Source organism: Lepidochelys olivacea (assembly GCF_965140295.1).
Source record: "Lepidochelys olivacea isolate rLepOli2 genome assembly, chromosome: 5".
In the NCBI taxonomy this organism is placed as follows: Eukaryota; Metazoa; Chordata; order Testudines; family Cheloniidae; genus Lepidochelys; species Lepidochelys olivacea.
The window spans coordinates 35,865,699-35,877,842 of record NC_140415.1 but is presented as its reverse complement, the minus strand read 5'-3'; the positions used below and the strand labels follow the sequence as shown (position 1 = coordinate 35,877,842).

The 12,144-nt window shown below is 40.1% G+C and overlaps 1 protein-coding gene across 1 annotated transcript in view; it reads right to left on the bottom strand.

Moving 5' to 3' along the window:
- Nucleotides 1-354: 354 nt before the first annotated feature.
- IL31RA (interleukin 31 receptor A) overlaps nt 355-12,144 on the bottom strand; it is a 66,894-nt gene continuing 55,104 nt past the window's right edge. Inside the window, 5 exon segments of the mRNA XM_084629141.1 lie at nt 355-3,714; nt 3,717-4,173; nt 5,636-5,714; nt 9,806-9,899; nt 11,845-11,985. Of these exon segments, the coding sequence (XP_084485267.1) occupies nt 3,584-3,714; nt 3,717-4,173; nt 5,636-5,714; nt 9,806-9,899; nt 11,845-11,985 (902 nt within the window). The 3' untranslated portion in view covers nt 355-3,583.

Here is a 12,144-nt window from a genome sequence, read left to right as displayed (position 1 = left end):
CTCAAATAAATTGGTTAGTCTCTAAGGTGCCACAAGTACTCCTTTTCTTTTTGCGAATACAGACTAACACGGCTGTTACTCTGAAACCTGTCATCCAAGATTACACAGAAAGGGGAACAGAGCCAGTCCTAATTCCCAGTCCTATGCCTTTCTCACCAAAACCCATCCTTCCTCACTTCTCATTGCTTAGAAAATTTAAGGGTGTGTATTCACATGCTCGAGCAGTAAAAACAACCTACCAAACACAAAAACCCCACTACTACCTTAAAACTCTTACTGATTTATTTTTTAAATAACTGATACAGAGCAGATACATTCAAAAATAAATGGAAACATCTGATTAAAATAGTGCATTAGATATGACAGTTGTGTGACTGCAATCACTTGGCTTTTTTATACACAAGTATTTGACTGTATGGAAAAGATTACAGATTACTGGTCTTGTTCATGCAGTACATGCATTTATGCATGCAGTCCAGTATTTAATAAAGATTATAGTGTAGAGTGTCCTACGTTTTAGACCACTTTCTGTAACTGGTCCATGAACCAATGCTGATCTGTGAAGCACTTACTGGTGGTCTTCAGAAAGCTGGTCACATGTTTATGTCGCCTTATTTCCAGCAGCTAAATTGCATTAATACCTCCCTCATATCACTTCCCCATGTAAACAATTGATACAGATGCCACAATGATATTATTTGATGGTCAATGGGAGGGAAGATGGCCCAGGAGACAATCTCTGCATTCACACTGAATAAGTTTGAGCAAAGTTCTAGGCAATTTGGTGTTTGCAGGAATATGTTTTCAAAGTTTTTTTAAATAGTAAATGTTAGTATCCATTAATTATACACAACAGGCAATGCACACTTTCCCACAGTCTCAATAAGCAGCCTCAGCTCTGATTTGGAGGGATCATCCCTAAGAGTAAGAGGATTAAGTTGACTCTCCATGCACATTCAGTATCCCAGATGAAGAATGCCAGCAAGGATGATGATGATGATTACTGTAGTGCCTAGGAGTCCTAGTCTTAGGATACCAATTAATGCAAATTCTGGTAGCCAGCAGCCCAACAATTCATTTCACATTGGTCTCCCAACCCTTTTCACATTGTAACAATTTCTGTGGGCTACATTCAATTCACTGATTTCAAAATTAATGGCTTTATAGCCCATTATCAGTCCCTGACACCATTTAGAATTTATCTACACTGCAGCTGGAAGCATGCCTCCCAGCCCAGGTAGAGACACACACTCTAGCTCTGCTTGAGCTAGCATGCTAAAAATAGCAGTGTGGACATTGCCGCACAGGACAGCCACCCGAGTATAAGCCCACCCAACTGCTTGGATCTTTACTCAGGTAGCTAGCCCATGCCGCTACATCCACACAGCTATTTTTAGCCTGATAGCTCAAGGAGATCTAGCACACATCTGTCTGTCCATGGGGGCTGGGAGGAACACACTTAGCCGCAGTGTAGACATACCCTCAGTCACCTTCGTTGTGCTATTGGGATAAAATGCAAAGAAAATAAAAATGGTTAATAATATCTTGAAAATAATCAATGGACAAGCCACGTATCTCATTAGGCCTGGCTACCCAAACCATGAATGGGGACTTGAACACCTGTCATTTTAACTTTTAATAGTTTTTACTGAGCTCTGTCAGTGTGATTGGATCTATATAAATACAGAAGGCGGCTTGGCCTTTATTCTAACTGACTTTTTGATTCCATTTTTCAGGTCTATAAAGAACCAGTCCCCTTATGAACATTTTTCTCTTGATTTTTAATGTGCCTCTGGTGTAACCACAAGAGTTTCCCTCTTCCATGCTCAATAGGTTTGCTTACTTTGATTTGTCAAAAACATCTAATACACTTGGCATATTACAATAAAAACATTTTAAAAATTCAGGTGAATTATTTCCAACATTTGCAACCCATCCAAAAAAAATTCTTTCCCTTCAAACATTTCACTGAGACCAGTTTGAGTAACCTGCTCAGGGAAAGCCTGGAAAGACAGGTAGGCCTTGCAGCATGTCTTGGGATGTCAATAAATCGGACCAAGGGGCAGAGGCTGAGGGAAGTCTAGAGTCAACGAGCCATCACAAATGAAATCTGCCACTAACTCCCTCCAGTTCATGGGGTTGAGAACTGTTAGATATTGTATCTCAGTTAATCACAATTAACCGACCTTCCTAACCTGAATAATAGTATTTGAGACATCACCAGAGTGCATACAGAATCATCCCAAAGAACAGGAAGATGGGGATGGTAGAAAAACAAGCAGTAGAAACCAAAGGGAAATTGGAATTAAGTGCTGAAGTATCCACTTACAAGTGTGCATATCTGGGTATTAAGCAACTGAGATGGGTCATTTTTTAATGTTTTTGCAAATCATCAAATTATCAGAATTCTCTATGGGACTGATTCTGATCTCATTTCAAGAGTAACACTACTGAACTCAATGAAGTTATATAGTGCAAAATTGAGTTCAGGACTGAGTCCTACTTGCCTAGACATTTCTAAAGATGGCATACTCAAAGAAGATTCTAGGATTTCCAAGTGTAATTTCCAGAAAGTCTAGGTTTAATGTGATAATCTTCCAGGGACTCCTTTGACTACTCAGTTCGATTAAGCATTTTCCTTTAATTAGAGGAGAAATACTGCGTTGAATATAGATTCAGTGCTCTTTTCTACACAAGAGGCTGTGTTCAATTAAGCCATTTCAGTTAAGGAAGTCAATGCATCAACTGGAGAAGCAGCTGGAGGGCCAGGAGAGAACTACAGTGACAAAAGGAGTAAGATGATAGGATGGGGCACATGGAGTGACAATGAGTGACAAACAAACAGGAGAAATGAAAAACAGAGTAAAATACAGAAGATAAAACCAACAGAAAAGGAAACAGGAGCATGACAGAGAATCCAGTAAAATCTATGGCCACAGATAAAATCTTGTCAGACACAAACAGGAAACAGAACATTCAAACCAGACGATTGAAGTGGCAAGATGAACAGTGAAGCCTCCAATTATTTGACAAATAGCAGGAACACTACAAACAGAACTGAAAAAAAAAGTTAAGGGAAGGAAGAATGGGAAGAGAGAAGTTCTATATCTTGTAACTTTAAGAAAGAAGAAAGGAAGGGATTTGAAGATCCTGGCTGTGTTTGAGTAAGCATGCACTGCCTTAGCAACAGCCAGCTTCAGGAAGAGACTGTCAAGAAGGAAATCAGCATCCTGCTTGCACTGATGGATGCTGTCACGGTAAAAATAAATTTGTTTTAGTAAACTGGAAGGGAAGGGATAAGAAGAATTAAGTGTGCTTCCTTTGCCTTACTACTGGCACATATTTCTCTGTCTGTTAAACAGAATAATATGAAGTCAAAATTAACAGATGATGAAATGCATGAATTCCTTCAAAGTGGTTCAAACAAACTAGGAATTTTCAGTCAAGTAAGTAATGCCAAGAGAACTTGAATGCATGTATGTATGGAAGGCAACACTCCCTCCAGGAGAAAGCAGGAGACCAGCTGGACAGTACAATACCTCAAAATGACTTTGCAGATATGTACTGATCAGCTGTGGTCTGTTCAAAGGATGTCCAGTGTCACATGTGGTTGCCTTAGAGTGTTTCGCTGGAAAGGGGCTAAGACAAGCAACTGGTTTTTGGCTTCCTTATTGTATTCTGGCAAATTCACAGAAATTAGAAATTCCCTTGTATTACAGAATTTTTCAGATATGGATTGATTTTAGTTTCTTCTTTGAAATCTGTGCATTCTAGAATTTCCTCCTTTTCATTCTCTTTGGAATTCTCGACTGAAGAATGCAAGGACTTACATAAGCCCTCTTTTGATATTTCTAGATGCTGATGTTGGATTCTCCTGGTAGGGATCAAAGCTGAAAGCAGCATTTGACTCCTCTGGTCTTGTTCTGTAACTATATATGGAATTGATGGTGATAGTGGTTTTACAACTTCATATTCTTCACCATAAAAAATATTTTTATTTCCATTACCTATGTCCTTTTTACAAACATTTGTATGTTTAGAATCATAGTTCTCATGACTCTTTACTAATAATGCAGTATGGTCTTCAGCAAGAAAGCATGATTCCAAAACACAGATGCCTTCAGGATCTACTGTCCCATCCTCAGATTGTACTTTCTTCAGAGGCGAATTATTCTGTCAGTTAAAAAAAAAAAAAAAAGAGACCCTTGAAACTTACATCAGTACAAAGGAAGATACATTAGAAAGATCTTTTAAAAGAACACCCCCCCCCACACACACACACACACACACTTCAGCTCTGTTCAAGTCTGTATGTTTAAGAAGCCAGTTAATGAAACCTTGATATGCATTTCTCTTGAAATACAGTTTTCCGAAAAGTGACTATGAAAATGGCAGTGTGAAGCTCCACATTTATTGTCTCAATGATTCCATATCAAATTTTCTCAGTTTACTAGTAAAATGACTGTTTTCTAACTGACAAGCCCTGTAAACTCAAACTGTGCCAGGAATCACGCTAGAGTATTTTCATTTTGCATATGATGACCAGTAAATTCTACAGGCAAAATTTTCCCTGAGTTATACCTGCAACCCCATTGTCTTTAAATTACGCTTTTAGTGACATCTGTCCAACTCTATTAGATTTCAGTAAATACTATGCAAATAAATGAAAATGGATCCAGTGGCAAAACTGAAGATATGATACGATAATATGATAGGCACTAAGGAGGAACAGGTCAGTTGGACTCACTCTGCTCTTTATACCATTGGGTGGGGAAGGTGGGGCCTGAGGATAAGCAGGGCACAGACACAGCTCAAAGGACACTGTTGGCCAAAAGATTCCAATCTCAAGCACATGTGCACCAAAAGAAAAATACACGACAGGCACTCAGAGAAGAACCTTGATCTTCCTCCTCCACAGGAAAGCTGAGAGGGGGCCTGGGAAATTAAACACTAAGAACTAAGGGTGACAGAGAAGCACTCTCAGACCCTCTCAGAGACAGGCATACAGACTTCTGCATACCTGTCATCTCCTGTGATGGGTCAGGCTAGAACATTCTTCATGAGTGTTTGTCAGTTTTTGTTAAGTTTATCTTTTATCTTTCTCTGCAACAAAACTTCACAAAAGTATAAACATCTGACAGTTTTAGTAATATGGTTTTGTTTACACTTATTCTGTATGAATTTTGTCTATTAAAAAGGGTAATAAATGCTATAATTTTAAACATGGTACTCTGACTCATATTTTAGGATGTAAACTCTTAAGATATGTTGTAATCTAATGAGAATGGGCGAATTACTTTAGAGATGACTGCCCACTTAACTGGGCAGACAGATGAGCATCTGGAACATAGGTCCCATCACAGGCAGAAACTCATCTCATGCAAGACAAGTTGGGGAAAATGAACTACAGGAGTACAACTTATCATGCTATATTAGAAAGTAGTAAATATAGGTGCCTATGGAGGTATCTATAAAAGAAGGTTACGTTTGGTCAAATTCATCCCTGAGAGAGCATCATTATAATCATCACTGATTTAATTAATCTAGTCCATCATGCTTCAATTGTTTATCAGAAAATTTACTCACATTTACCCACATCACATATTTGTTTTTCTTAACAGCAATCTGATGTTACCTTAAGCACATCAGTAGGCCACTCCACAGCAATGCTCTCTGCAGGATCTGGTATATCAGGCCAGCAAACCTTTTTCAACCTGCAATTCAGAAAGGAGATTTGGCCTTTTGATGTAGGAATTAGATGACTGACATGATGAATGCCATAGGAATACTGTACCAGTACATGAAAGGATTAAATACAGAAAATGTGAATGGTGAACATTTGTCAAGGGAAGTCCTTTCTCTGTATTCATTATCTAATTATTATAATAAGGGGAACTGCTTTCTCTCAAGTCAATTCTCATGGGCTAGAGAAAAACTGTTTAAAAGCAATACCAATGTGTTACCTGGAACCTGAGTTTTTGGTTTAAACCAATGTTTACCATTAAATACAGAAAATAAAGCTGCAATTGTAACTATTCAAGCTACATAAGCCAAGTCTTTATTATGACATGCCTAAATTAGGCTTAGAATGAAGAGTGTCTGGGTTATTTTTTAGAGTATGTCCTCATTGTAAAGTTAACTTAACTCCTCTTGAGTTAATCTAGCTCAAGTGAGAACAGTCGCAGTGCAAAACAATACAGGAACTCCTCACTGTGGTTTTATTAGCAGCTGATGAGTTGTGCTGACTTGAGCTGAATCCAATACCTGAGGCTACAATTCTTGTCACGGATTCTGTGGCAGGACTTGGGCTTTGGCTTCAGGCCCAGGTGGCAGGGCTCAGGCTTCGACTTCAGCTGAAGCCTGAGCCCCACCGCCCTTAACTTAGCTTCACAGGGTGCCCCGTGGCGTGGGGCCCCAGGCAATTGTATTGATGTAGTGAAAACTGCATTACTGTGTGTACGTTTCTGTGATTTATTGTTTATTGCCCATGTCCTCTTCATACCTTTTATTAAAAATACCCATGCCAAAATCATAGCCTTACCAATACCCCCGAGAGGCAAGCCAACTCGAGTGAACGGTTTGTGCATGTGGGTGACATTCGAGTTAACTCGACAGCAAAAATATGCTCTTTGTTTTTTTTAAACTGTAACATAATTATCAGCCTATTTCACAGAAAAGATTGACTGCACTCAGGACACTGTCTCCAAATCAATACTCAGCATTCTGTAGCAGTCAGAAAAAAATTTAAAATTAGAATTTACATGGGAACACAACCTGAACAGTAGGAGCTCCCAGCCAAAATAGGGCAGAGCCAATTCATGTATTTATATATTAAAAAGTGCATAAACCACTTTAATAAACATTAGTAATTAAAATTAGCTTTGTGAATGCTTTAAAGACAAACAGAATTGCTGCCCGTACCAATTATATCCTTGAACTCACAATTATTTACATGTGTGCATAACTTTACTCACATAAGTAGTCCCTTTGAAACCTATGGACTACACATATGAGTAAAGTTATGCAAGTACTTAGATTTTTGCAGGCTTGGGGCCTAGTTTTTCATAAACATATTGAGAGAGAGAGAGACACACACACAAATATAAAAGACAAGAGACTACAACGATGTTGAGGCTATATAAGCTCCATGTTACGGTGGGTACTATGGGTGGAGCTGGCAATGCTACGTACCAACACTACTCGAAGCTTCCTATTATAAGACCCTGTTTTCAATCACTATAACTTTACCAAATTTTAACATTTGGGGGCTGAAATTTTCCACATCAGATGTCTGCCTTCAGCAGATTTTTAAATTTCAGCCTAAACAGCTCAGTCTTTTCTGACAATAAGTTAGGGGAAAATATGTTGTTTTGCAGTGTTAAAAAGTCTTAGGACCATTTCTTTGTGAAGTTCTAGGAATCCTATGCTTTGGAGCAGGGACTGGAAATTTGGCCAGGGGTAGCCTTTACGTCAGGGATATGTTTTTTGCTCTTCGCATGAAAATCTGCCCAAATTTGGCCAAATTGTAACCCTTTAAAAAAAAAAATCAGTTTGCACATGCTCAGTAAAGACTTCTAATGGTTTAGTAGCTAAAGTCTCCAAAGATTTTGTCATCAGTGAGGAGGCACCACACCTCACAGCATCTACATGTGACCAGACTGTGCATGCACTATTCTCACAGAGCAACTGAGCATGTTCCAGCCCAGGACTTCAGGTGCAAAGCCACACTTTCCTTGTAATTCCGCTCCAGGCCAAGGCTGGGACAGGCACCAAATATGACAGTAGGGAGACTCTCTTATGTTAACGGAGGGTGATTAACAAGCAGTACTTAAGTGGGAGAAGGGTGCGAGGATGAGGATGGAATGATCTTGCAGAGAACTGCTGTGCCTAAGGATTCATCTGCCATTGAGTCCTGCACCAAGGTGTAGTGTGCTGCAAAGGTGTGTACCGAACTCCACGTGGCTGCCCTACGTATGTCTGAAGGGAGGCCAGGATTGAAGCCTGCGTTCTCATGGTGTGAGCCCACACCCTGGGGGGGGGGAGGGAGGGAGATGGAGGCCCAATAGTAGGTAGCAGAGTTTAATGCAATCAGAAATCCATTTGGAGATTCTCTGTATGGTGATGACCTGTACCCTAAGTCACTCCGCTACTGCAATAAACAGTCTAGAGGACCTCCTGATTGCTAATGGCCTCTCCAAAACCTAGCAGTTAGTGGGCATGTAAAGACAGAGCAACCTTCCATTGGAGGGTGGAACACACTAATTGCCAGTAAGAGGACTCTCAAAGAGCTGATGGCGAAACCTGATGACTTTAAAGACAGAATGTAATCCAGGATGAAGGTAATTCCCACTGTTGTGCCCAAGACAAGAAACATCTCCACCTGGCTTGGAAACATTGTCCAGCGGAATTCTTCCTGCTGCTGGAGAAAATATCTTGTACAGCCGAAGAACACAACCATTGTAAAGCAGATGCCCATCCAAGTATCACGCACTGAGGTGGAGCGCATGTGGACTGATGCCTGATCTCGCCATTGTACTGGATCAGCAGCAGGGTGACTAGATAGAAAGTGTCAAAAATCAGGACGGGATGGGGGCGTAATAGATTCCTATACAAGAAAAAGCCCCAAATATCAGGACTGTCCCTATAAAATCGGGACATCTTGTCACTCTAGTCAGCAGATTGGGGAAGTTCAGGATGAGAATTGAGGGCAGGATGACATGTGGAGGAGATTGGGAAATCAGAATTGTCTGGTCCAGCAGGGGGCGACCAGAATGTCCATTGTTCTGTCTCATCAGCTCTTGTGCAGCACTCCAGGCAAGAGTGGTCGTGGAGGAAAGGCGTAGTTGAGTTGGTCTGATCAGGAGAGCATTGCCCTAGGAACAATGGCCGAGAGCTCCCCAGGAGCAGTATGTGGTGCATTTGCTTTTCATCTGGGAAGTGAATAGGTCTCTGGTCGGGGTCCCTCATCATGTGAACATGTCATATACCCACTGAGCTGTGAAGTTCCTACCTGACAAGTTGATAGAGCGTCTGATGAGTGAGTCTGTGACTACCTTCTGCATTCCAGGAAGATAGACTGCAGACAGGAGGATCAGGGGACTGATGCACCAGTTTCAGAGATTTGCTGCTTTATATGCAGAGGCGATCAATCTCATTCCCCTTGTTGATATAAAAAACAGTGGTGGCATGGGTGTGCCACTCTGTCCTGGCTGGCTCTGGTATGGCTTCGTTAATCAGTAATGCTATTCTGGCCGATCCCGATGACATTCATTAAAAAATAAGGCATTAATTAAATTTGTGACTGCACTCCTTGGAGGAGAATTGTATATCTCCTGCTCTGTGGTTTTATCCACATTCTGCCATATATTTCGTGTTATGGCAGTCTTCGATGATGACCCAGCACATGCTGTTCCAGAATGGGGATTCAAACCTGAGTTTCCCACACTCCAAGCAAGCATTCTAACTACTGAACTTAAGGTTGCGCAGACAATCTTAGTTCTGACATTTCCTAACTTTTGATTGTCTGACTTTGCAACCTACATGGTCTTTAAATATAGGGTGAGTGTGAGTGAGAGATATAGTTGCAAAAACAAACACTAGTGACGAAATACATCTATTGGCTGCAGTCACAATAATTCTAAACATATGTCTATTTGTTTAATTTTAGCAAATCAGGACATTTTCTTATCTCCATACAGATTTGAGTCTTTAACAAGCCAGCATTGTCTTTAAATAAAAATACTAACCTTTTGTGTGTTAAAATGCATTATTTTCACCTTTAACAAGCACAGAAAAATTTACTCACGTGTGTTTTTTTAGAGTACAGGTTATGCCAAGGATTAATAATAAGAGCATACAAAATCCAAACGGTAATGTTATAAAAATAAAGTCTTCTTCACCTTTAGAGAAAGAACAAGCATTGAAACATTTCTTAGTATATTACACTACAGAGCAAATTTTCACTTTTAGACTATATAATTAAAGCCATCTTAGTAGCACAAGTTATAAAGGCGCTGGTTGTCACATCCTTGACCAACTGACTAAGGTACTGTCTGCCACTGTACAACACATGCTCAGGCCTTATCTATACTACGGGGGAGATCGATCTAAGTTATGCAACTTCAGCTATGTGAATAACGTAGCTGAAGTCGACATACTTAGATCTACTTACCGGAGGGTCCGCACTACGCTATGTTGACGGGAGATGCTCGATGTCTAGTTGGCAGCCAGTATCAAGTTGGTATCAAGCCACAAACAAAACCAGAAAATAATTATTTGGTTCATTTCCTACAAATGTTCAAAATCTGTCATCAAACCGGAGAAGTCTAGGTAGCTTCAGCAAACTGTCTCTGGGCATATCCATTACTCATAATGTTTAGTCCAGTAGTTAGGACACTTGCCTGGATGTTGGAGATCCAAATTTGATTCTCCTTGCTGTAGCAGTAACTTAAACTCAGCATTGCCCACTCCTACATGAGCATCCTAACCACCAGACTACATGCTAATCTGAAGTTGGTTGCTCTCAGTATCTCCTGTTGAAGCTGCTCCACGTGTTATAAATACTTTAATATTCACAGGACCAAAGAAAGAGAGAGTGAGACTGACTCTATATCTTGGTGATCATCTGGGAGGCAGGAGATTTGGATTTAAACCCCTCCTCTGAATCAGGGAGAGAGTACCCCCCCACACACCCAGTAGCTTTTAGCTTTGCGGTTAGACTGCTCACCTGGAATGTGGGAGATCTGAGTTCAAGTCCCTGCTCCAGAGTGGGGATTCAAACCTGAGTCTCCCACCCCAAGCAAGCATTCTAACTACTGAACTAAAGGACAGACACCCTCACCCTGACAGTTTACTGAAGCTGGCCCTGTAAAACTTCTCAAATTTGATTCAATTGCTTTCAGCTGGGAAGAAGTTTTGGGTCAACCAAAAAAACCCATATTTTGGTGAATAATCTATTTGTCCAAAAAAGATTTGCCTAGCTCTAGTCACAACTGCAGAGCTATAGACAGTACTATGTAATGGGCCTTTCCCAGGATCTCAGAACAGCTGCTTACAGTTTTAGCTGCTGCTTTATTCCAGCAGCTGATCCAGTGCCACCCCCGCCCCCCCCCGCACACTACAAAATGAACAGAAAGTCAGATACAGGGGACATGTCTCAGAGTGTTCTGCCAGCAGAAATAAGGAAATGTTGGCATTCATTGTTTCTTCCATTTAACATCTTGATATGACAATTTTAACTTCAATTCATAGCTATCCTATGATCTCCCTAGGAGAAAGATACAAATATAGACAGTAAGAAAATAAGAAAAAGATTTTATATTAACCACCAGTGTGTATTGAGTATCCTACTGGCCAAATTCAATTCAGAGGAAAATGTGGTTGGTTAGCAGGGAGTTGTTCCATATGGGGAGGGGGAAAAAAAAAAAAAAAAGACAACAAGACAATCACAATGCATAAATATTTTGAGCCCAGTTTCTAAGATACACATTTTCCCCTTCTGGTGACATAGTAGGTCCCAGTCCTCTAATTAACAGCACAGAAGCAGACTACTGCATGTGCGCAGAGCGGAGATTCATGTGAGCACAACAGTCTGCCTGTGTATTGTTGCTTGCAGTATTGGGACCTTAGTTTTTAAAACTTTTAATCTTTTGTAGATTTGGCTTACAATGTCTTCCAATGAGCTGAATTAAATTTAAACTATTTTTTTATTTTTCTTTGTTTTGTTCAAAAAGTCAGAGGCAGAGTAGATTGGGATTGGCCTAAGAAATGCCTAAATCAAAAAACTCTGTCTCTTACACAAAAATACTGGAAAAGCAATGACAGTTAACACTGAAAATTACTTACTGAATTTCAAAGTGCTGAAGGTTATCCTGTTTCCATGGGTTCCACCAGCTTTGGTGGCTGCCATGACATGAGCAGTATACTGGGTGTTTGCTTGCAGAGATTTCAGTCTGTATTGCAGAACATCAGAGTTCACAGTTTCATCTTTTCAGTCAAAGATATTATAAATAAAAAAAGATATAGAAATTAAAGAAAAGCAAGCGTTAACCATTACAATTTTACATTTATATAGCACTGTTCACACTGAAAGATCCCCAAATGCTTTAGAGACAAGCTGAAATAAAATATAATCAAAGGGATCAT